The sequence below is a fragment of the Melanotaenia boesemani genome, chromosome 4, assembly GCF_017639745.1.
Source record: "Melanotaenia boesemani isolate fMelBoe1 chromosome 4, fMelBoe1.pri, whole genome shotgun sequence".
Taxonomy (NCBI): Eukaryota; Metazoa; Chordata; class Actinopteri; order Atheriniformes; family Melanotaeniidae; genus Melanotaenia; species Melanotaenia boesemani.
Window position 1 is genome coordinate 25,746,454 of NC_055685.1, and position 23,942 is coordinate 25,770,395.

Genomic DNA, 23,942 nt, shown 5'->3' on the forward strand with positions numbered 1-23,942 from the left:
AGTTCATGGTTCACACTGTCACATACTTACCCATAAGTGTTGTTTTACCCGAACCCACCAGTAATTGGCTGGTGGTAGACAGGGTTTATATTTCAGCTATGCATGGGTGGGTCTAGAAAAGTTCTGATGGGGGCCATGCAGGAGCACTAACCAGGGAAAATTTGTGTAAAAAAAGTGAAGAAAAACATGTAAAAACAAACAGCCAATGATCTTTTTATTAACAGGTGTTTACTTTGGGTGATGCTGTTGTAGAATTTTTATCACAGCTGCACAAACACTTAAACTTCAATGATAAAAGGAAAAGCCTGTTTTTAACTAGATCATCAGTTTTATCAGAGATTCTTCATTAATGTTAGCTGTTTAACTTCAGTCGTCACATCTGGTGGTTTTATGATAAAAACTATCACCATGGAGATGGTTGGTAAGATGATGATTATGGTAAATGGCCTGTACTTATATAGCGCTTTTATCCAAAGCGCTTTACATGTACATCACATTCACCCATACATTCACAAACTGATGGCAGAAGCTACCCTCCAAGGTGCTCAACCATGACCCATCAGAAGCAATTGGGAGTTTGGTGTCTTGCTCAGGGACACCTCAGTATCGAACCGGCAACCTTTGGGCTGCAGGACGACCACTCTACCGACTGAGCCATGCCGCCACATTATGATCTAGATCAGGGCTACTCCATTCGGTCCTACGAGGGCCGCAATAAAGCAGGTTTTCTATGTATCCCTGCACCAACACACCTGAGTCAAATTAGGTGGCTCTAACAGCCAATCAGGTTCTACACAATAACTCATTAATTTGACTCAGGTGTGTTGGTGCAGGGATACATAGAAAACCTGCTTTATTGCGGCCCTCGTAGGACCGAATGGAGTAGCCCTGATCTAGATCATGGTAGAGATGATTTAGAACAACATATTGATCAGACAGACAGACATCTGATGTTTACCCAAGAGAAGGTCAGTTAACATTAAATATTTGTATCTTTGGCTCATTCTGTTGATACAATACAGTAAAAATGGGAAAATTTCATGCATATTAAAATTTATGAATGGTGATTAATCATTTTGAAATGATTTGAAATTTGTGTCTAATTTGAAAGCTGTGATTAATAATGATTAATTATTTTAAAAGCTGTGATTAATCTGATTACACATTTTAATAATTAGACAGCTCTAGTTTTAAGAAGAACAAAAGCTGATCCTATGTTGTGAAGAGGCCCTCATCAATACGTTAGCCAAAACTGGTCAACAATGCCATCTAGCTGTGAATCTAACAACTAACAAGCTGCTTTTCATAAATTTTATTTATTTTTTTTGTTTTTGTTTGTTTTTTTCTTCCTGGATGCCAGAATTAGCAGAACTCGGTCAGCAAACTCAAATTGTAAATGAGGAAGAATTGATTCAGTCAATTCATTTTGTCAACACACGTTTGCTAATCTGGAGCTTTTACAAACTTTCACCTGAAAAAGCAAATAATCAGGTTTGCTGTTGCTCCAGTTCATCACAACTGGACTGAATTTCTCACTCTCCTGCTTGCATCCTCACATCATACACCATGTAAGTGAAAGTTTGCATACCCCATCCCACTCTTACCCACCCTGATGCCAGCTCTTCTCCTCCAGACTGCATTACACTTCTTGTTAGGATCCTCAGCAAATCCATCCAAAAGCTACAGATGCATTCATAGAAATTCCCCCAATATCTTGCAGAACTTCACACCCCATGTACCACAGCACGATCCCTGCTCTTCAAATACACACCGTCTCCTCCCCCTCAGGACCAAGACTGGCACTATGGGGGACCGGGCTTTTTGCTCTGCTGCCTCTCACCTGTGGAATGCTCTCCCTGAAAACCTGAGGTCTCCACAGGCTTTTAGGAAAGCTTTAAAAACGGACTCAAAACCTTCCTTTTTAAGAGATATTTTAACTCTTAATTTGTTTTATTGCCTGTGTCTTGTAGCACATTGTGATTGTCCTTCACAATAAGTGCTTTAAAAATAAAATACATTCTTCTTCTTCTTTTCTTCTTCTTCTTCTTCTTCTTATTCTTCTTATTATTATTATTGGTTTACAATATTGCTAAATAGTTCACAGTTGGAAGGTGACTGAAATAGTTAATATCTACACTCTGAATTTATTATTTCATGTCTGAGAAATTTGGTTTGGTTAAAACAAACTCCATTTTGCTAGTGCAGTTCATATGAGTCAGTCTAAAATTTGTTAGTGTCTTCAGCACTTCCACACGGTCTAAGAGTAGTGATAGCAGAATGATGTGAAAAACTGACATCATATCTCTTTTTTCAAGATAAAAAAAACTATAGAAGCTAAACAAGAAAAAAGCAAAAACAAAGAAAAAAGAACAGAAAAGCAAGGAGGTTATTCACAGGTCAAATCTCTGTCTAAAACCTGGAATTATTTCTGATGTTATGTCACAATTTAAAATGGGTGATTAAAAAATCCTACAAGAAACAATTTGGCATTCAAAATCAACAACATGCACTCTGGACATGATACCATCCGACTTTTTAAAAACAGTTTTTACCTCAGTAGAAAGTGATCTCCTACTGATAGTTAACAGCTCACTGGCATCAGGCGTTTTTCCCAAGTCACTTAAGATAGCTGCTATTAAGCTACTCCTAAAGAAAAGGACTCTACATGCCTCTAAAATGAACAACTATAGACCTGTCTCTAACCTCTCTTTTATTTCCAAGATTATTGAGAAAGTTTATGAACAGCTTAATGACTTTTCAAATGAAAGTGGAAATCTTGATAAATTTCAGTCCGGCTTCCGACCTCATCACAGCACTGAAACAGCTCTGGTCAAAGTGTTAAATGACATTAGGTTGAATACTGATTCTGGTAAAGTATCAGTCCTGGTTCTGTTGGATCTCAGTGCTGCGTTTGATACTGTAGATCACAGAATCCTGTTGCACAGGCTGGAAAACTGGGTTGGACTTTCTCGAGCGGTTCTTAACTGGTTCAGGTCCTATTTAGAAGGCCGGAGTTATTTTGTTACGATCGGCAGATGAATCTGAGCGAGTGGCCATGACTTGTGGAGTCCCCCAGGGGTCAGTCCTTGGACCTCTTCTGTTCAACTTGTATATGCTCCTTTTGGGTCAAATATTACAGAACTATAGCATTAATTATCATAGTTATGCTGATGATACACAACTTTATGTGTCTCTGTCACCAGATGACTGCAGTCCAATAGACTTATTGTGTCAGTGTCTGGAGCAAATAAACACCTGGATGAGGGACAATTTTCTACAATTAAATGAAAACAAAACTGAGATTATTCTGTTTGGTAGCAAAGAGAAGAGGGTCAGCATTGGCAAACATCTGGAGACTCGGGCTCTTAAAATCACAGACCAAGTTCGTAACCTTGGAGTGTTGATAGACTCAGACCTGACTTTCAGCAGCCACATCAAAGCTGTCACTAAGACAGCTTTTTACCAGCTCAGAAACATCAACAGAATTAAAAGTCTAGTCTCCCAGAAAGACCAAGAGAAACTCATCCATGCATTCATCTCCAGTAGGCTGGATTACTGTAATGGTCTTTTAACAGGACTTCCTAAAAAGAGCATTAAACATTTGCAGCTCATCCAAAACGCTGCTGCTAGAGTTTTAACCAGGACTAAGAGATCTGAACACATCACACCAATTTTGAAATCTTTACACTGGCTTCCAGTCAGTCACAGAACAGATTTTAAAACCCTTCTGATTGTTTACAAATCCCACAATGGTTTAGGCCCAGAATACATCTGTGATATGTTCAGAGAATATAAACCTAGCAGAGCTCTTAGATCCAAAGACTCTGGTCAACTAGTCCAGACGAGAGTCCAGACTAAACATGGAGAAGCAGTATTTAGCTGTTATGCTGCAAACAAGTGGAACAAAATGCCAGTGGAGATTAAACTTTCACCAAATGTAGACATTTTTAAATGCAGGTTAAAAACATTTCTTTTCTCAGGCGCCTATGCATGAAATCTGCACAGAAACCTTTTAACTTATCTTGCTTTTAATCATTTTAATGTAATTTATTATTTTATTGTGATTATGTGTTGATGCTGTTTACTATTTCTTAATATCTGTAATGCTTTTGTTTTATGTAAAGCACTTTGAATTGTCCTGCACATGAAATGTGCTATTACAAATAAACTGCCTTGCCTTGCCTTTTATGTAGATTTTCAAAAGATAATCAAATTTGTGTAATTTAATCCGTAGTTGTTCTTGAACATAATTTTATATGGTGATATTGAGCTTGATATTGTAAAAATAAGAAGGTAATATTATTCCCATATTACTCTTTTATAATCTTTCATTTATTTTCACTTTCATTTTCATCCTTCACAGTAATGACTAATTCATCTAACATTCTTTATTTCCCATCTAGTGTCGACTCAGTATGAATAGTAGCTGATAATTCTAAATCAAGCTTTATTGTCTTTTTTTGTTTGTTTGTTTTGTTTTTGTTGTTTTGGTTCTAAACTCTATTAGCATTCTCTGTCTGTCCACCAGAGGTCTCTAGTGTCTCTATTTTTTTTCTTTCCCCATCTTGCAACCATCCACATATGGCCTTCATCACCACACCAGCATCCACCTATTGCTTTTGTCGTGTATAAACCTCCACTTTTCCTGCTTCTACCTGCTGCCGTCACATGCTCACCATCTCCAGTCAAACCAGTATATATGCAGCTTCACTCACTCTTTACCAGATTGTCTTTGCATTAATGCCTGATTCTCCAGAACTTAGTCTTGGCCTGCTCTATTGGTATCGACCCAAGTTGCCTCCAATCATTGCTTTCACACCTCAGTACCGGTATTGATTTGCACCCAGCCCTCACCTGAACCATTTTCCAGGTGAACTTCCATCAGCAGTGAGTTTGTGCACTCCTCATTGAAATTTCTGTTAGCTGTGATCCTACTGAACCTGCCTTAATAAAGACTGTTTAGATGAGAATTTATTTAATTTTATTGTGTTGCAATTAGGGTTGGAAAGGTCCAAGAATTTTCAAAGTTAGAAACTTTTCATGGTAATTAATGGGAATTATATGTGGGAATATGGGTATTAACCAGAAATTTACTAAATTTTGGTTTATTCACTTGACAGGGAACTTAAATATAGTTGAGGAAAATATACTGTAGCGTGTAATCTTGGCTAAAATAACCATATTTAATGCAATTACAGATGAATATCTATGCCATTCAATCACATGCACACAGCACACTGCTGAGTGCAGAGTTTTTCAGGCCACACCCTCCTACATGAACTGGTGATTTCTTTATCCCTGGAGGCCACACTTGAGCTTGCAACTACATAAAGTCAACTAAGTTTTCATAATATTATAGGGTAAATTTATTTTATACATCAATTTGAAAATCTTTTAAAGAAAACCCAAGTTGTTAACTATATATCTGTTAATGCCTTTGCACTAGTTGTTTTAAAAGCTTTATTGTTATCTTATTTTACAGAAAAATGCCACGTTTGCCATCCGATATGTGGAGGCATTTCACACAAACTAATGTTGAAGAAAAGTCTTTGTATATGTGTAAACATTGTGCAAAGACATACATAAAGAATGCTACAAAAATGGAGCAGCATATTGTTAAGTGCCACAAATTTCCTCCCCTTTGCAAACATAGATGCTATATTGTACACTCCACACCCTTTACAGTCAGTCTTTCACTGCATTTGGAGTCAAATATGTCAGTTCTCTGTGTGTGGTGTGTGGGTATTTTTTTTTTTTTTTTTTTTTTTATTATCTTTCTCAGGTGAAAGTTTGTAAAAGCTCCAGATTAGCAAAGGAAATGTGTTGGCAAAATCAATTGACTGAATCAATTCTCCCTTATTATTCCTGTACAATTTGATTTTACTGAAAAAGTTCTGCAAGTTTTGGCATCCAGGAAAAATACATAGCTAAAATTCATGAAAAAAGCAGCTAGTTAGTTGTTAGATTCGCATCAAGATGGCACAGTTGACCAGTTTTGGCTAATGTATTGATGAGGGCCTATTTACGACATAGGATCAGCTTTTGTTCACCTTAAAACACTTAGCTTCTTTGCCATAAAACATTTTCCCAAATTTATTTTTATTGGTTTTAAGCACTTTTTAAACAATGCAAATATTTTAATTTAATCTTACTCTAACATCACTGCTTGAGCTTTTGCTTGTCAGTAATAAATATTATAATTCAGTACTTATAGAGAATATTGAAAACATATAACAACTGTTTTCACCAACAAGCAAATAATGTATAAAAAATAGAAAAACAATATGAAACAAAAAAACTACCACCGAAAAGAAAACATAATAAAACTGTATCACACATGTTATTGTTTAGGAATTGTGATTTTATGTTTTCAAACTTAATATGTACATTTCAGTTTTACAAGATTTGAAAGAGTAAGTTAAAGATTCACATTTTTCTCACAGATCCAAAAGTTCTGATCTTCACATGTTATGTCATTCCAGCTGTTTTCTGTTTCATGGAACCTTATCTCTACACAAGATTCATTTCTGTCTTCCAATCTGTTGGGCTCCCCTGGGCCCCAGTAGCTGAAACCAAAGAAAAGAAGATAAACCACATAAAAAATAAAAATGACAGCAGAATGTTTTCATAAAGAAAACAGTCTAAGACATATTCAAAGTTCAGCTCACTGCAGTGCAAGCAAATTATATGGCTTAGAATTCAAAACAACACATTTGGAATAAAAGCTTTTAGCTTTAAATGCCTTTGGTTTCAGGTTTATGTTAAATTTTTATACAAAAACAATGTATTAACCTTTTGGTCAGTGGAGTCCCGTCCACCCATTTCCAGTTCCTTTTCTTCGTGCTGTCATTTAGGCCAATCCATGTGAGCTTGTGAAACTGTCTTGTGAAATCCTTACACAGAAAGTCAGTAACTGATTGAAATGAAGCTGATTTTGCATTTATCATATTTTGCGCTATTTTGCTCAGTTTAGTTTTACATGTAAACACATAAGAAACACATACCTGTTCATCTTTGGTATTAATAATCACCAGGTCTGCACCTCTTCTAAGACAGTCCGCTCTACTCTCCTGCCAGGTTTTCTCGATTAATGAAATATAATACAAACTGGGATGGAAATACACCCATCCCTTTTGAAAATCATCTGTTGTGGGATGTTGTGGGATGACAAAAAAGACTCTTTAAAACTCATGAATTTAAAAAAATAAAAAAACTTACATATAAAGTTTTCATTATCATTTTTAATTAGAAGATATTGATACATTTTATATGAATTTTGCCTATGATCAAGAACATCAAAGGCTTGTGTCAAGCAGGCAAACCAACAAGTGAGGAGAGATAGAGGTGATTATGAGTGATTGTTTAGCCCTATCACTGTATTTGTATATTTTATTTACAATTGTGGATGATGAAGATGAAGATTTATTATTTATAATTTGTCTGATATTTTAGAAGGTTTGGACATCCAGATAAAATATCACCGTTTTTATTTACAGTTGTGCACAATAAAGATGAAGATTTTTTATTTATAATTTGTCTAACATTTTACAAGGTTTGGACTTTCAGATGAAATATTACCGTTTTGCCATCCTCTCACTTACCAGCCAATTTTCTTAGTTTATCTAAATCCTCTCTCCCATTATTGCAATTGTCTAGACTGTCTGAAAGAAAAGAGATGCATGTTGTTTACAACAGTTTGCTAAGAAAGGCAAAGTGACTCTAAAAATAGGACTCTTGTCGTTATTTTATGATTTTCAAGTGTGTAGATCAGGGTCAATTAAAGTTTTCATCAAGTTCAGTCTTAATTTTTTTAAAGATACTTTAACTCTGGACAAAGACAAAGAATAGACACAATGTTGAATAACTCACAGAAACCAAGCCGCAGTGAGACATTGAGAACGACTTGTAGGATACAGAGGAATCCAAAGCTTACAGCAACCAGTTTGTACAGCTTTGTCCCTGAAAGCAGAAAACACACTCATATGGAATCAGAGTACACATGTAGCTTACCATCACTAAATCAGGAGTGGATTAATAATGGATCCAATGTAAGCACTTTGAGTGTCGCCAGCAATAAAGCACAATATAAATCTAATCCATTATTATTATTCTTATTAATAAAGCTGGAAAGCATACGTATGCTTTAATCAGCAAACATATCCAGATAACTCAGGTCCACTAAATGAAGCTTTGTCCAATATTAAAATAATTATTAAATAAATTATGATTGAATTAATTATTATACAATCAAAACAGCATTTTAACATGTGCATCATGTATTGCATAAAAAATTACAATATTGTTCATATAGTAATTGCAGTTGAATAGTTGAATTCAGTTTTTTGGTTCAAGTTATAATGTTCTCTTGAAGGACTTCAGTCTTACCTGGTGCAGCAAGATGCACTTCATTGTGTATGTCAGAGCGCCTGCAGGCTGATGGATCTGGTAGATTTGCATAATCCATGGAGATGTCAATTTGTTCTCTGTGTACAGCCCTTGCCATATTACCCTCTGCTTGGTCTAGCAATGTTCAAGGAAACTGTATTTATCACAGTGCTTTGGCTGGGGTTAAGATTTACCAGCCATCCCTGAAGGCGTTCTCCCTCCACTTCTGATTGCCTGCTCTGATTGCTGATGCGCTCCACCTGCGCTGTGTTCCATATATACCAGTGTGTTGCAACTTCTCTTTGACAGATCGTCTTGGTTAATTCCTGCAGGCTTCCAGCCCTGAACTTCTGCCTGCTGACTCCGTTTGACCCGGATTTTCTTATTGTGCCTGCCCCAGTCTGTTTTTTGTTTTGTTTTTTGTTTCTTTTATTGTTTTGAATTTTTCTGGAACTCTGACCTTTGGATTGTCTTCAGGATTACGTTGGATTACAGACCTAACCACTGTCACCGGAAGGATCACTCAGGATCACCTATTGGAAGGCTCAACCTGAAGCTGAAAATTTTAATTTCATGGCTGCCCCTGTCTCTCCTGGTGAACTGTCGTGTGGACTCCTTCACCTCCACTGACAAGCCGCCAGAAAGGAACCAGATGCTACCATCCTGAAAACATTTCCTTGTTTCAACATAACCTTTACACCAATCCTTGGGTCTCTGATATTCACTGGGTCCAGTCTGCTGAAACGTGACAGTATTTTGAATGATTCGGATATGTAATCACTACAAAAAAAAAAAAAAAAATATGGTTACCCCTTTAAATAGGGAACTGGAAAAAAAATCTTTATAGGGCAGTATGTTTAAATTAAAGGCTCATTAAGCTATATTTGTTATTGAGAAACATATTAGAATCATAAAACTACCAGGAAGGGAGGAAGGCTCATGTCAGTAAATTTAAGTAATGGCAGGTTGGCATTATAAATTTTCAACACACTAACCATCAGTTCTGTCACTCCGCTGATTTTTTAACATTGGGCGGATGTGTGCAAAGAGGCTGAGGTGTCTCTGTTTGACATGCATGACTTACCAAAGAGGAACTGCTGTGGGTTTATAACATTTTTTTTTTTTACCAATGAGGTGAAATTATTTGAAAATAGTATATGGGATATTTGGAATGAAGAAGAGTTGGTTGTGTTTCTGTGCAGGATCAACAGTGGTTGTAAATTTAGTGAAGAGTTGCTCCTTCACATTGCCAGTGTATACTTTTCCATTTATCAGTCTTTTACCATATTAGGTCAGAGCCAATCTGTTAGATGTGGACCCCTCAGAGACAGGAGAAGGATTAAAAAAACTTTAATTTTTATACGGAACACAAATGAATGGTCTTACACAGGCAGACAACGGTGGAGAATAACAGACTCCATAGTAATCAAGCTTTTTTATTTTATTTTATTTTTTTTCCCCCCAATTAACAGTTAACAATGACAATGAATAACAATAACACTGATACAGGGTGTGCCATCTTTGGTAACATTGAGATTACACATTAAAATTTCCAGCTATGCATACAAATCTCATGATGATTGATGTCATCATAGGACCTTATTACTTAGCAAGTACTGAAATTTGTTATTTATTTTTATATAACCTTATTTTCATATAATTTTACTGGATTATTACATTTACTGTATTTCTGTGAAGCCTGTTTTGTTGCTTTTCCATACAGTTAGATGGGTCTCATGTTCAAAAAGTGAACTCATCATAAATTTAAAGCATGTTAACCCATAAAGGCCCGACCCATGAAAAAATTGTAAGAAAAGTTTTTTTTTTAATATGAGGTCTTTATTTGGCCCTTTAACAAAATGTAAGATTTTGTTACAGACGGTAACGGGGGGTATCTGCCATTTATTACCATGTGATTGTTTAAAAATATTATGGTGTGGTTTTCTGCTTCTGGGTATCTATTAGGAGACAGAAGACAAGTATCAGATTGTGTTCAACAGGATTTTAAGCAAAGTTTATCCCATAAATTGAAGCAAAATGTCTCAGAAACTGTATGTGACAAATATGTCATGTCGGGCTCTTATGGGTTAAACTACGTAACATGCTACACTAAAAACAGACCTCACTCACTGAGGAAATGTGTGAAAAACACTAATGAGAGTCATACTAGCTTCAGTAACAGCACCAGATGTTCCAGCTGAAAAGCAGGGTTGAACCAGGAACTGGCATGTCACTTTAACACAGTGCCTCCTGTTGTTAAACAAAGGAAATGGAAGAAAAAAGTAATTTATTATTTCAAATAAGAAATGTGTTGCCATGATCTGTGCAGTTAAAATGAAAACATATTCAACACTATTAGTGAACTAACCCCATGTGGATAAAATAGTTTGTTTAAGTTGTGAAATATAATTAATCTCTTTTCCATATTTACCAAGCCTGAGTGGGATTTGAAAATCTCCAGAAACAGCTTGACATTTGTACTTCCTTCTGATCAAAACTATAGATTAGAGTGTGTTTAACTTGTTCATCATAATGAGCCAGTGAAACAGATGTTACTGAACCTGTTCTATAAACTCAGAAAAATTCAGGTGTGCCTGATTTGTTGCAACAGAAATGAATCGTTCTTTGTACATTTCAGTCACAGTAGTGATAGATTATATTGCAGAATCAGACACAAACAAATTTGGCCAGGTCATGTTTTCTCTCAACAAAACCCTGTGACTAAAACTTGAAACATTGTTATAGAAAATGATGCTCTGTCTTTGGTGCCACCTCTCTCAACAAGTTATTTAGTAACTCATCTAAGCTCCATATCATGTGAGAATATTTAGCATTTTTCTCTGTCGCTATACCACAATCACTTACCTTGTACAAATCTAAAAAATATTTAATTACATTTATTTCTTGGCAAATTGTTGAGATATTGATTTTTTTTGTAACTTTCAATAGTTAAAATATATCATCAACTCAAATCCAAGATTGCTTTCATAAGACTTAAAAATATATTGTTTCATTTTTTAAATAAAAAATTAATAATTTTCACAATTTACTCTTCATTACAGGACTCAAATAGCATCTTGGTAAACTTGCATCTGGCACTTGTGGGGTGGAGTGACATATAAAATATTTTCACTGGGTTGTTTCTTATACTTCACACAACAATGGCAGATTGAAATCTGTTATATCATGAACAAACATTTTTGTTTAAAATGGTTTAATCATTGGAAAGTTGTGGCTGGTTAGCTCAGTTCCCCCATGTGGGAGACCAGAGTTGGACAAAACCCTTAACGCTACTGCCTAACCACTGTAAGTCACTTTCAGTCATAAGTCATCTTCCAGCTGCAGCTGCTGTTACACCCACAGACGCCACAGCAGCTCCCACCACACCAAGCAATGCTCCAGCTGTCCCCCCTTCACCCAGAACCAGGGCTTAAGCCTCCATCCCAACTAATAAACCTCCTGCTACCGAAGCTGCCGCTGCTATAACTCTTACCACCCCAGTTGAATGTCTTAATACTGTCCTACCAACTGTAGCCCCCACGCCCAGCTGACACAGTTTTGCATCAAAGAACGTCGTCTTCACAGCTTCTAGAGAGGACTGGTAGTTCATATGAGCGCTGATGGTTTCTCTGGACTGATTTTGACCCGCTACTCTTAACTTCAGAATCAGAATCAGAATACTTTATTAATCCCATAAGAAATTGTGTGCACACAGTTGCTCCATACCAAATAAAGAAAGGATAGGATAAGATAGAAATCGCAATAAGAAAAATGACAGATTATTTACAATATCTATCTAAACAGATACAGGATGAATCCTGCCAGTGAGTAATATGTACAGTATTATCAATATAATAATCAGTAAAATGTAAATGTAGTGCAAGGTGCAAATGTATAACAGTGGATGTTGTTGCTATATGGAGGAGTTGTACAGTTTGATGGCCACAGGAATGATTTTCTGTTTTGTTCAGTGGAGCATTTAGGTGGAATCAGTCTTTAACTGAACATTCTCCTGTGACTGATCAGCAGGTTGTGAAGCAGGTGTTAGGTATTTTTTTGATTTGTACAAGGTAAATGATTGTATAGCTACAGGAAAAAAATGCTAAATATTTTCACATGATATGGAACTTAAATGAATTACTAAATGATTTTGGCACAGCAGGGACTTGTTGAGAGAGGTGGCACCAAAGGCAGAGCGTCATTTTCTATAACAGTGTTTCAAGTTTTAGTCACAGGGTTTTGTTGAGAGAAGACATGATTTGATCAAATTCTTTTGTGTCTGATCCTGTAATATAATCTACCACTACTGTGAATGAAATGTACAAAGAACGATTCATTTCTGTTGCAACAAATCAGACACACCGGTATTTTTAGTTTATAGAACAGGTTCAGTAACATCTGTTTCATTGGCTTGTTATGATGAACCAGTTATCTACACTCTACTATATTGGTAGTTTTGGGTAGTTTAGTATTAAGTTCAAGTAAACAGTCCAACTTATGTGAATTTACATATTCATATGTTTAGTGGGTTACCAAATTTAAACAAAGTATCTCACTAGCACCAAATCATAATCAAAATGTCTTTATTCAAAAGGAAACAAAATAAAGGAAAATCAAAATTGAACAAAATTAGAGGAAAAGCATACAACCCTCATGTAATTAAGCATCTTCATACCATAAAATGTTTAAGTAAAGGATTTTCTGAAAGGGTATATAATACAGTATATATTTTTATTTTAACAGTTACTGTGTCATTATTGCTTAATAATCACTTTTCATTGCCAAGTCTGAATATATCTGCTTTGCTTAAAGCAAAAGCACGGAGTATTTTTCCAACTACATGACTTCTACATATACTTACAGTATACTTACAGTATACTTTTGAGCTTACACTATGGACTAGTACACAAATCCCTCTCATTCAACCAGAGAAGCTTGTGTCCACACACGTGACATTGTTCCAGCTGTTGAGTACTGGGTGTTGGTAATTTTTGATTCATCCACCACTTCATTAATCACTTTTTATTCCCTTAACTTTTTTTACCACTAAACTGACAACAATTTATCAAAATCTTAGACTGAATTACATGAAACTTTATTCTTCATAAACCAAGCTGTTTAAAAGACACTTGTGTGCATCACATTTTTTTATATACTTCATATAAGTCATGGTTATAGCTACAGCATTACATAGGTCAATACCACTGATTCAAGAACTAAATCAGCAGCAATAGAAAATATAAATATGTGACGGGCCAAAGAGGGTGTGTGACATATTTTAATTAGTACATACACTACCGTTCAAAAGTTTGGGGTCACTTCCCTATTGAATCCCATGGCAAAGTGACCCCAAACTTATGAACGGTAGTGTAGTTTATTTATTTATTTTTTAACTGCATGTTATTTAAATTGGTATATGATTATGTTTTTATATTTTTAACTGCATTTTTCACATGTTTTATGCCTTGGTTTTATGCAGTATTTAGTATTTTATATTTTTAACACCCTCTGAAGTCAATCAACCCTGATAGTTAGCCCATTAGAGACAGGTGTGCACGGTTCTGAGGGGATTTAGGCGGAGCACACAGAGTAAGCAGGCAGAGAGAGAAGACAGCCGGGAACATGGGTAACCAGGCGGAGCCCACAGAGTGGCGAGAAGGGCGGCTGAGTCTGGAGAAGGCGACGTGCCACAGGGCCTCGGAGGAGTGGCGGGTGGCTCATGTCTAGAGCGTAACAGCAACGGATCTATGGGTGCAGCTACTCAGCCCTGGGCCGCAGGAACTCCGTATCGCCCCAGGAAGACAGTGGCTGTGTCCGAATGTCCATCCTACTCCCTAACCCCTCGTTCACTACAAAGGGCTGCACTACATAGCACACTACATAGTGCACTCATTCTCTTGGCGATTCGGACACGAAGCAGCCTATTTTTTTCTCGCGGCTAACCACTTGATTACCGCCGTCACTACGGTGAAAACAACTCACGACAAGATGTCATTACAAATCCAATCCAAAGCTGTGTGTAAATATTTTTATTTTTATTCCTTATGTTTTATTTTATTCTTTGTTTGTTTGCTTATAGGTAATTTTGTGCAGCTCAATTTTTTCGCCTCCTTGCGCCATGTTGAGCTTCTGCCAGCAATGCATTGTGGTCTATATTGACCGTCTAGTGACTATGATGCTCACTACTTTTCAAGATGCATTGTGGGTAATTTTGAGTGCCCTACTTTTTTCTCTCTGGACATTCGGACACTCTGACAAAAGGGCGTGAACCCTATAGAGGGCACTATGTAGGGTGCACATTCGGACACAGCCTGTGAGTACATCATACAATCTAATGTGTAACCTGAAGTGAGGTGCCGGCAGCAAGGCAGGCGGAAAGGGGTGGGGGTATCCCCCAGCGAAACAGGACTGCGCTTTCGTGTCCACCTCTTCTCTGCAGGCGTTGGTGGGCTACGGAGAAGAGGCGTGTGGACACAAGAGGAACTGTTGGCAAGAGTCCGCCCGGAACGCTGCCAGAGGCTGCATGCCTGGACACTTTTGAACACTCAAAGGGCCAAGATTGGAAGATGACTCGCCTTTTCTTTTTATATTAAACCTTTTACCTTTTTAGTGTGGTTTAACTCTGCTTCCCCTGATCTAAAAAGAACCTCCGGTGGGGGTGTCTGGTTCGTCGAGACCCCACACCGCCACTACCCGTGACAAATATAAATATTTGGGATGGCTGAAAAATTCAACCTTAAATATTCACTCTCTAGCCTTGAGTCATCATGCTTTAAGCACCTATGTAGGCAGGTAGGTATAAAAGACAAAACTGGTTATTCCACCCAAGCAATCAATAACCTTAGGTACAAATAGTATTTGGTTAAGAAAATAGAATCTCATGAATTTGCAGTATCTGCTTTGCTTAATGCAAAAGCACAGAGTATTTAACAAGTACATGACTTGTACATATACTTACAGTATACTCTCGAGCTTACACTATGGACTCGTACAGAAATCTTTCTTGTACAACCAGTGGAGCTTGTGTCCACACGAGGCATTGTTCCAGCAGTTGAGTACTGGGTGTTGGTGAGACATAATATTTGATTTATCCACCCCTTCATGTTTTCCCTTTATTTTTTTCCTTATTTTATTTGTATGACATTGTTCTCAAAGAATGTTTGGATCTGAACCAATATGGTCAAAGATAGATAAATAGTTAATTATACACTGGCAATGTGAAGGAGTAACTCTTCACTTAATAAAGTTACAGCCGCTGTTTATCATGCACAGAAACACAACCAACTCTTCCCAAATATCACACATGCTTTTTTCACATAGAATTTCACTTTATTGGTAAGAGAAAGAAGATGTTCTTGTAAACCCACAGCAGTTCCTCTTTGGTAATTCATGCTGGTCAAACTGAGACAACTCAGCCCCCCCGCACACATCAGCCCAATGTTGAGAAATCAGCAGAGTGACAACAACACTGATAGTTAGTGTGTTGAAAGTCTATAATGCCAAACTGCCCTTACTTACATTTACTTCTGAGCTTCTATTGAGAGTTTGATGAATCAAATATGTTTATCAATAACAAATATAGCTTAATGTTCCTTTAATTTAACATAGTGGCCTTTAATAAGATTTTTTTCCTAGTTCCCTATTTAAAGGGGTAACCATATTTTTGTCTCTTTCTTGTTTTGTGAAAGTGACACAAAGGGGAAGAAAAAGCATGTGCTGCCTTGTCACAAAAAACAAAAGTGCAAAAGGAGAAGTGGATTACATATCACACTTTGTTCAAAACACAGTTTCCTTGACCACTGCTAGACTAAGTCAGACGGTAATATGGCAAGTGCTGTCCACAGAGAACAAATTGACATCTCCATGGATTATGTAAATATACCTGATCCATCAGCCTGCAGGCGCTCTGACATACACAATGAAGTCCTTCAAGAGCACATTATGACTTGAACCAAAAAACTGAATTCAACTATTTAATTGCAATTACTATGTGAACAATATTGTAACTTTTTATGTAATACATGATGCACATGTTCAAATGCTGTTTTGATTGTATAATAATTATTTAAATCATAATTTATTTAATTATGATTTAAATATTGGACAAAGCTTCATTTAGTAGACCTGAGTTATCTGGATAGGTTTGCTGAATAAAACTTACGTATGCTTTCCAGCTTTATTAATAAGAATAGTAATAATAATGGACTAGATATATATTGTGTTTTATTGCTGGCGACACTCAAAGTGCTTACATTGGGTCCATTATTAATCCTATCTTGATTTAGTGATGGTAACTACATGTGTACTCTGATTCCATATGAGTGTGTTTTCTGCTTTCAGGGACAAAGCTGTACAAACTTGTTGCTGTAAGCTTTGGATTCCTCTGTATCCTACAAGTCGCTCTCAATGTCTCACTGTGGCTTGGTTTCTGTGAGTTATTCAACATCGTGTCTATTCTTTGTCTTTGTCCAAAGTTACAGGATCTTTAAAAATGGGACTCAAGTCATGATTTTATGATTTTGAAGTGTGTAGGTCAATTAAAGTTTTCATCAAATTCAGTCATATTTTTAGAGTCACTTTGCCTCTGTTAACAAACCGTTTTAAACAACATGCATCTCTTTTCTTTCAGACAATAATTGCAAAAATGGGACTGAGGATTTAGATAAACTAAGAACATTGGCTGGTAAGTTTGATGGCAGGCCTCACTATACGGTGGCATTTTAACCAATAGTCCAAACGTTGTACTACATGAAAAAATGTCAGACAAATTATAGATAATAAATCTTCATCTTCATCATCCAAAATTGTAAATAAAATACAAATACAGTGATAGGGCTAAGCAATCACTCATAATCATCTCTATCTCTTTTCACCTGTTGGTTTGCCTGCTTGACACTTGGAAGCTTTTGATGTTCTTGATCATAAGCAAACATTATATAAAAAGTTTTTATCAAAATTCATGAGCTTTTTTGTCTGTCATCCCACAACAGATGACTATTTTTAAAAGGGATGGGTGTATTTCCATCCCAGTTTGTATTATATTTCATTAATCAAGAAAACCTGGCAGGAGAGTAGAGAGGACTGTCTGCAAAGAGGTGCAGACCTGGTGATTATTAATACCAAAGATGAACAGGTATGTGTCTCTTATGTGTTTATATGTGAAACTAAACTGAGCAAAATAGCGCAAAATATGATGAATTTCAAAATCAGCTTCATTTCAATCAGTTACCGACAATCTGTGTAAGGATTTCACAAGACAGTTTCACAAGTTCACATGGATTGGCCTAAATGACAGCACGAAGCAAGGGAACTGGAAATGGGTGGACGGGACTCCACTGAACAAAAGGTTAATACATTGTTTTTGTATAAAAATTTAACATAAACCTGAAACCAAAGGCATTTAAAGCTAAAAGCTTTTATTCCAAATGTGTTGTGTTGAATTCTAAGTCATATGATTTGCTTGCAATGCAGTGAGCTGAACTTTGAATATGTCTTAGACTGTTTTCTTTTTGAAAACATTCTGCTGTCATTTTTATTGTTTATGTGGTTTATCTTCTTTTCTTTGGTTCCAGTTACTGGGGCCCAGAGAGGCCCAACAGGTTTAAAGGCAAAAATGAATCTTGTGTAGAAATAAGGTTCCATGAAAGAGAAAACAGCTGGAATGACGAACCATGTGAAGATCAGAACTTTTGGATCTGTGAGAAAAATGTGTGTCTTTAACTGAATGTTTCAAATCTTGTAAAAACACAATGTTCAGTTTGAAAACATAAAATCACAATTCACGATCAATAACTTGTGTGATACAGTTTTATTATCAAGTTTTGGTTTTGTTTTTTTGGTTTATTTACATTATTTCCATGTTGGTGAACACAATTATTAAATGCTTTCACTATCCTCTGTTATTATTTGATTATAGTATTTATTATTATTTTTATTATTATTATTATTATTGTTTAAAAAGTGCTTAAAACCAATAAAAATAAATAACAAAATGCTTTATGGTAATGAAGCTAAGTGTTTTAAGTAGGGTTGTCAAACACATTAGCAGAGTTAATTTATGTAATTAATTGCGTTCAAATTTTTAACGCAAAAATAAAAAAAAGTTTGCATATCCCATCCCACTCTTACCCACCCTGATGCCAGCTCTTCTCCTCCAGACTGCATTACACTTCTTGTTAGGATCCTCAGCAAACCAATCCAAAAGCTACAGACGCATCCACAGAAATTCCCCCCAATATCTGGCAGAACTTCACACCCCATGTACCACAGCGCGATCCCTGCTCTTCAAACACACACCGTCTCCTCCCCCTCAGGACCAAGACTGGCACTATGGAGGACCGGGCTTTTTGTTCTGCTGCCTCTCACCTGTGGAATGCTCTCCCTGACAACCTGAGGTCTCCACAGGCTTTTAGGAAAGTTTTAAAAAGGGACTCAAAACCTTCCTTTTTAAGAGATATTTTAACTCTTAAACTATTTTATTGCCTGTGTCTTGTAGCACATTGTGATTGTCCTTCACTGTAATTGCTTTACAAATAAAAATTATTATTATTCTTATTACAATATTGCTAACTAGTTCACAGTTGGAAGGTGACTGAAACAGTTAATATCTGCAGTATGAGTTTATTATTTCATGTCTGAGAAATTTGGTTTGGTTAAACCAAACTCTGTTTTGTTTGCTTTCTAGTGCAGTTCATATGAGTCAGTCTAAAATTTGTTAGTGTCTTCAGCACTTCCACACGGTCTAAGAGTAGTGATAGCAGCATGATGTGAAACACTGACATCATATCTTAATCTGTAGTTGTTTAAAATTACATCCTTAAGCAAATTTCTTAAACATAATTTTATATGGTGATATTGAGATTGATATTGTAAAAATAAGAAGGTAATATTATTCCCAAAATACTCTTTTATAATCTTTAATTTATTTTCACTTTCATTTTCATCCTTCACAGTAATGACTAATTCATCTAATATTCTTTATTTCCCATTTAATGACTCAGTATGAATAGTAGCTGATAATTCTAAATCAAGCTTTATTGTCTTTTTTTGTTTGTTTGTCTGTTTTGTTTTGGTTGTTTTGGTTCTAAACTCTATTAGCATTCTCTGTCTGTCCACCAGAGGTCTCTAGTGTCTCTATTTTTTTCTTTCCCCATCTTGCAACCATCCACACATGGCCTTCATCACCACCACACCAGCATCCACTTTTTGCTTTTGTCATGTATAAACCTCCACTTTTCCTGCTTCTACCTGCTGCTGTCACCTGCTCACCATCTCCAGTCAAACCAGTATATATGCAGCTTCACTCACTCTTTACCAGATTGTCTTTGCATTAATGCCTGATTCTCCAGAACTTAGTCTTGGCCTGCTCTATTGGTATCGACCCAAGTTGCCTCCGATCATTGCTTTCACACCTCAGTACCGGTATTGATTTGCACCCAGCCCTCACCTGAGCCATTTTCCAGGTGAACTTCCATCAGCAGTGAGTTTGTGCACTCCTCGTTGAAATTTCTGTTAGCTGTGATCCTACTGAACCTGCCTTAATAAAGACTGTTTAGATGAGAATTTATTTAATTTTATTGTGTTGCAATTAGGGTTGCAAAGGTCCAAGAATTTTCAAAGTTAGAAACTTTTCATGGTAATTAATGGGAATTATATGTGGGAATATGGGTATTAACCAGAAATTTACTAAATTTAGGTTTATTCACTTGACAGGGAACTTAAATATAGTTGAGGAAATTATACTGTAGTGTGTAATCTTGGCTAAAACAACCATATTTAATGCAAGCACAGATGAATATCTATGCCATTCAATCACATGCACACAGCACACTGCTGAGTGCAGGGTTTTTGAGGACACACCCCACTACATGAACTGGTGATTTCTTCATCCCTGGAGGCCAAACTTGAGCTTGCAACTACATAAAGTCAACTAAGTTTTCATAATATTATAGGGTAAATTTATTTTATACATCTATTTCAAAATATTTTAAAGAAAACCCAAGTTGTTAACTATATATTTGTTAATGCCTTTGCACTAGTGGTTTTAAAAGCTTCATTGTTATCTTATTTTACAGAAAAATGCCACGTTTGCCATCCGATATGTGGAGGCATTTCACACAAACTAATGTTGAAGAAAAGTCTTTGTATGTGTGTAAACATTGTGCAAAGACATACGTAAAGAATGCTACAAAAATGGAGCAGCATATTGTTAAGTGCCACAAATTTCCTGAAGGCTAAATACATATATTTACAAATTTCCCCAGCTTAACTTCCCATGGAAAGTTTCTGAAAATTTACCGGAAATTTTCCTCCCATTTGCAAACCTAGATGCTATATTGTCTACTTCACACCCTTTACAGTCAGTCTTTCACTGCATTTGGAGTCAAAGATGTCAGATCTCTGTGTGTGGTGTGTGGGTGTTTTTTTTTTTTTTCTTTCTCAGGTGAAAGTTTGTAAAAGCTCCAGATTAGCAAAGGAAATGTGTGTTGGCAAAATCAATTGACTGAATCAATTCTCCCTTATTATTCCTTTACATTTTGATTTTACTGAAAAAGTTCTGCAAATTTTGGCATCCAGGAAAAATACATAACTAAAATTTATGAAAAAGCAGCTAGTTAGTTGTTAGATTCGCATCAAGATGGTACAGTAGACCAGTTTTGGCAAATGTATTGATGAGGGCCTATTTACGACATAGGATCAGCTTTTGTTCACCTTAAAACACTTAGTAATAAATACTATAATTCAGTAATTACAGAGAATAGTAAAGTCTTTTAACAATTGTTTTCAGCAACAAGCAAATAATGTAAAAAAAAAAGGGAAAAACAAAATAAAAAAAAAAAACTACCACCAAAAAAGAAAACATAATAAAACTGTATCACACAAGTTATTGATCATGAATTGTGATTTTATGTTTTCAAAGTGAACATGTACATTTCAGTTTTACAAAATTTAAAACTTTCAGTTAAAGATACACATTTTTCTCACAGATCCAAAAGTTCTGCGCATCACATGGTTCGTCATTCCAGCTGTTTTCTTGGTAATAGAACCTAATCTCTACACAAGATTCATTATCGTGTTCAAAACCGTTGGGCTCCCCTGTGCCCCAGTAACTGAAACTAAAGAGAAGAAGATAAACCACATAAACAATAAAATTGACAGCAGAATGTTTTCAAAAAGAAAACAGTCTAAGACATATTCAAAGTTCAGCTCACTGCAGTGCAAGCAAGTTATTTGACTTCAACACAACAAATTTGAAATAAAAGCTTTTAGCTTTAAATGCCTTTGGTTTCAGGTTTATGTTAAATTTTTTTACAAAAACAATGTATTAACCTTTTGGTCAGTGGAGTCCCGTCCACCCATTTCCAGTTCCCTTTCTTCGTGGTGTCATTTAGGCCAATCCATGTGAACTTGTGAAACTGTCTTGTGAAATCCTTACACAGAAAGTCAGTAACTGATTAAATTGAAGCTGATTTTGCATTCATGATATTTTGCACTTTTTTGCACACTATAGTTTCACATATAAATACATAAGAAACACATACCTGTTCATCTTTGGTATTAATGATCACCAGGTCTGCACCTCTTTGCAGACAGTCCTCTCTACTCTCCTGCCAGGTTTTCTTGATTAATGAAATATAATACAAACTGGGATGGAAATACAACCATCCCTGTTGAAAATAGTCATCTGTTGTGGGATGACAAAAAAAGACTTCTTAAAACTAATTAATTAAAAAAAAAAAAAAAAAAAGTACATGTAAGGTTTTCAACATTATTATATTATTTTTAATTAGAAGATATTGATACATTTTATATAAATTTTGCCTATGATCGAGAACACCAAAGGCTTGTGTCAAGCAGGCAAACCAACAAGTCAAGAGAGATAGAGGTGATTATGAGCGGTTGTTTAGCCCTATCACTGTATTTGTACATTTTATTTACAGTTGTGGATGATAAAGATGAAGATTTTTTATTTATAATTTGTCTGACATTTTACAAGGTTTGGACTTTCAGATGAAATATTACCGTTTTGCCATCCTCTCACTTACCAGCCAATTTTCTTAGTTTATCTAAATCCTCAGTCTCATTATTGCAAATGTCTAGACTGTCTGAAAGAAAAGAGATGCATGTTGTTTACAACAGTTTGTTAAGAAAGGCAAAGTGACTCTAAAAATAGGACTCTAGTGGTGATTTTATGATTTTCAAGTGTGTAGATCAGGGTCAATTAAAGTTTTCATCAAGTTCAGTCTTAATTTTTTTAAAGATACTTTAACTTTGGACAAAGACAAAGAATAGACACAATGTTGAATAACTCACAGAAACCAAGCCGCAGTGAGACATTGAGAGCGACTTGTAGGATACAGAGGAATGCAAAGCTTAAAGCAACCAGTTTGTACAGCTTTCTCCCTGAAAGCAGAAAACACACTCATATGGAATCAGAGTACACATGTAGCTTACCATCACCAAATCAGGAGAGGATTAATAATGGATCCAATGTAAGCACTTTGAGTGTCGCCAGCAATAAAGCACAATATAAATCTAATCCATTGTTATTATTCTTATTAATAAAGCTGGAAAGCATACACAAGCTTTATTCAGCAAACCTATCCAGATAACTCAGGTCCACTAAATGAAGCTTTGTCCAATATTAAAATAATTATTAAATAAATTATGATTGAATTAATTATTATACAATCAAAACAGCATTTGAACATGTGCATCATGTATTACATAAAAAATTACAATATTGTTCATATAGTAATTGCAGTTGAATAGTTGAATTCAGTTTGTTGGTTCAAGTTATAATGTTCTCTTGAAGGACTTCAGTCTTACCTGGTGCAGCAAGATGCACTTCATTGTGTATGTCAGAGCGCCTGCAGGCTGATGGATCTGGTAGATTTGCATAATCCATGGAGATGTCAGTTTGTTCTCTGTGTACAGCTCTTGCCATATTACCCTCTGCTTGGTCTAGCAATGTTCAAGGAAACTATATTTATCGCAGTGCTTTGGCTGGGGTTAAGATTTACCAGCCGTCCCTGAAGGCGTTCTCCCTCCACTTCTGATTGCCTGCTCTGATTGCTGATGCGCTCTACCTGCGCTGTGTTCCATATATACCAGTGTGTTGCAACTTCTCTTTGACAGATCGTCTTGGTTAATTCCTGCACGCTTCCAGCCCTGAACTTCTGCCTGCTGACTCCGTTTGACCCGGATTTTCTTATTGTGCCTGCCCCAGTCTGTTTTTTGTTTTGTTTTGTTTTGTTTTGTTTTGTTTTGTTTTGTTTTGTTTTGTTTTGTTTTGTTTTGTTTTGTTTTGTTTTGTTTTGTTTTGTTTTGTTTTGTTTTGAACTCTGACCTTTGGATTGTCGTCAGAATTACGTTGGATTACAGACCTAACCACTGTCACCGGAAGGATCACTCAGGATCACCTATTGGAAGGCTCAACCTGAAGCTGAATACCAATCGACCAACAATCTTGCCCCATTCTAACATTTTCTCTGGTTCAGCTGTTTTGACAGTCATTGGGGATTCCTCTGGCTGCTCCTGTCTCTTTTGGAGAACTG

The 23,942-nt window shown here is 36.1% G+C and overlaps 2 protein-coding genes across 3 annotated transcripts; both read right to left on the reverse strand.

The window, feature by feature from the left end:
• Positions 1 to 6,316: 6,316 nt before the first annotated feature.
• LOC121638012 (CD209 antigen-like protein A) lies at positions 6,317 to 8,633 on the reverse strand. The gene is made up of 6 exons (XM_041982431.1): positions 8,386 to 8,633; positions 7,870 to 7,959; positions 7,602 to 7,661; positions 7,005 to 7,144; positions 6,793 to 6,893; positions 6,317 to 6,566 (listed from the first exon to the last, which is right to left on the reverse strand). Exons 1-6 carry the CDS (start codon positions 8,501 to 8,503, stop codon positions 6,419 to 6,421), a joined length of 657 nt encoding a protein of 218 aa, XP_041838365.1. The 5' UTR covers positions 8,504 to 8,633; the 3' UTR covers positions 6,317 to 6,418.
• Positions 8,634 to 21,210: 12,577 nt separating this feature from the next.
• LOC121637769 (CD209 antigen-like protein E) lies at positions 21,211 to 23,442 on the reverse strand. Of its 2 annotated transcripts, none has more exons than XM_041982039.1 (6): positions 23,215 to 23,442; positions 22,699 to 22,788; positions 22,431 to 22,490; positions 21,927 to 22,069; positions 21,715 to 21,815; positions 21,211 to 21,494 (listed from the first exon to the last, which is right to left on the reverse strand). In XM_041982039.1, the coding sequence occupies exons 1-6, from the start codon at positions 23,330 to 23,332 to the stop codon at positions 21,347 to 21,349; spliced, it is 660 nt and encodes a 219-aa protein (XP_041837973.1). In that variant the 5' UTR covers positions 23,333 to 23,442; the 3' UTR covers positions 21,211 to 21,346. The 2 variants fall into 2 exon arrangements, with proteins under 2 accessions (XP_041837973.1, XP_041837972.1); XM_041982038.1 differs by having other exon boundaries at positions 21,211 to 21,500.
• Between the last annotated feature and the right edge of the window lie 500 nt (positions 23,443 to 23,942).

Excerpts from the sequence above, each read along its gene's own strand:
- LOC121638012 (XM_041982431.1), bottom strand. The coding sequence starts at position 8,503 with ATGGCAAGGGCTGTACACAGAGAACAAATTGACATCTCCATGGATTAT. Across the intron at positions 7,662-7,869 it reads CTCACTGCGGCTTGGTTTCT|ACAGTCTAGACAATTGCAAT; the intron begins GTGAGTTATTCA and ends CTTTTCTTTCAG. Across the intron at positions 7,145-7,601 it reads TAAACTAAGAAAATTGGCTG|ATGATTTTCAAAAGGGATGG; the intron begins GTAAGTGAGAGG and ends ATCCCACAACAG.
- LOC121637769 (XM_041982038.1), bottom strand. The coding sequence starts at position 23,332 with ATGGCAAGAGCTGTACACAGAGAACAAACTGACATCTCCATGGATTAT. Across the intron at positions 22,491-22,698 it reads CTCACTGCGGCTTGGTTTCT|ACAGTCTAGACATTTGCAAT; the intron begins GTGAGTTATTCA and ends CTTTTCTTTCAG. Across the intron at positions 21,816-21,926 it reads TTAATACCAAAGATGAACAG|GATTTCACAAGACAGTTTCA; the intron begins GTATGTGTTTCT and ends TTTCTGTGTAAG.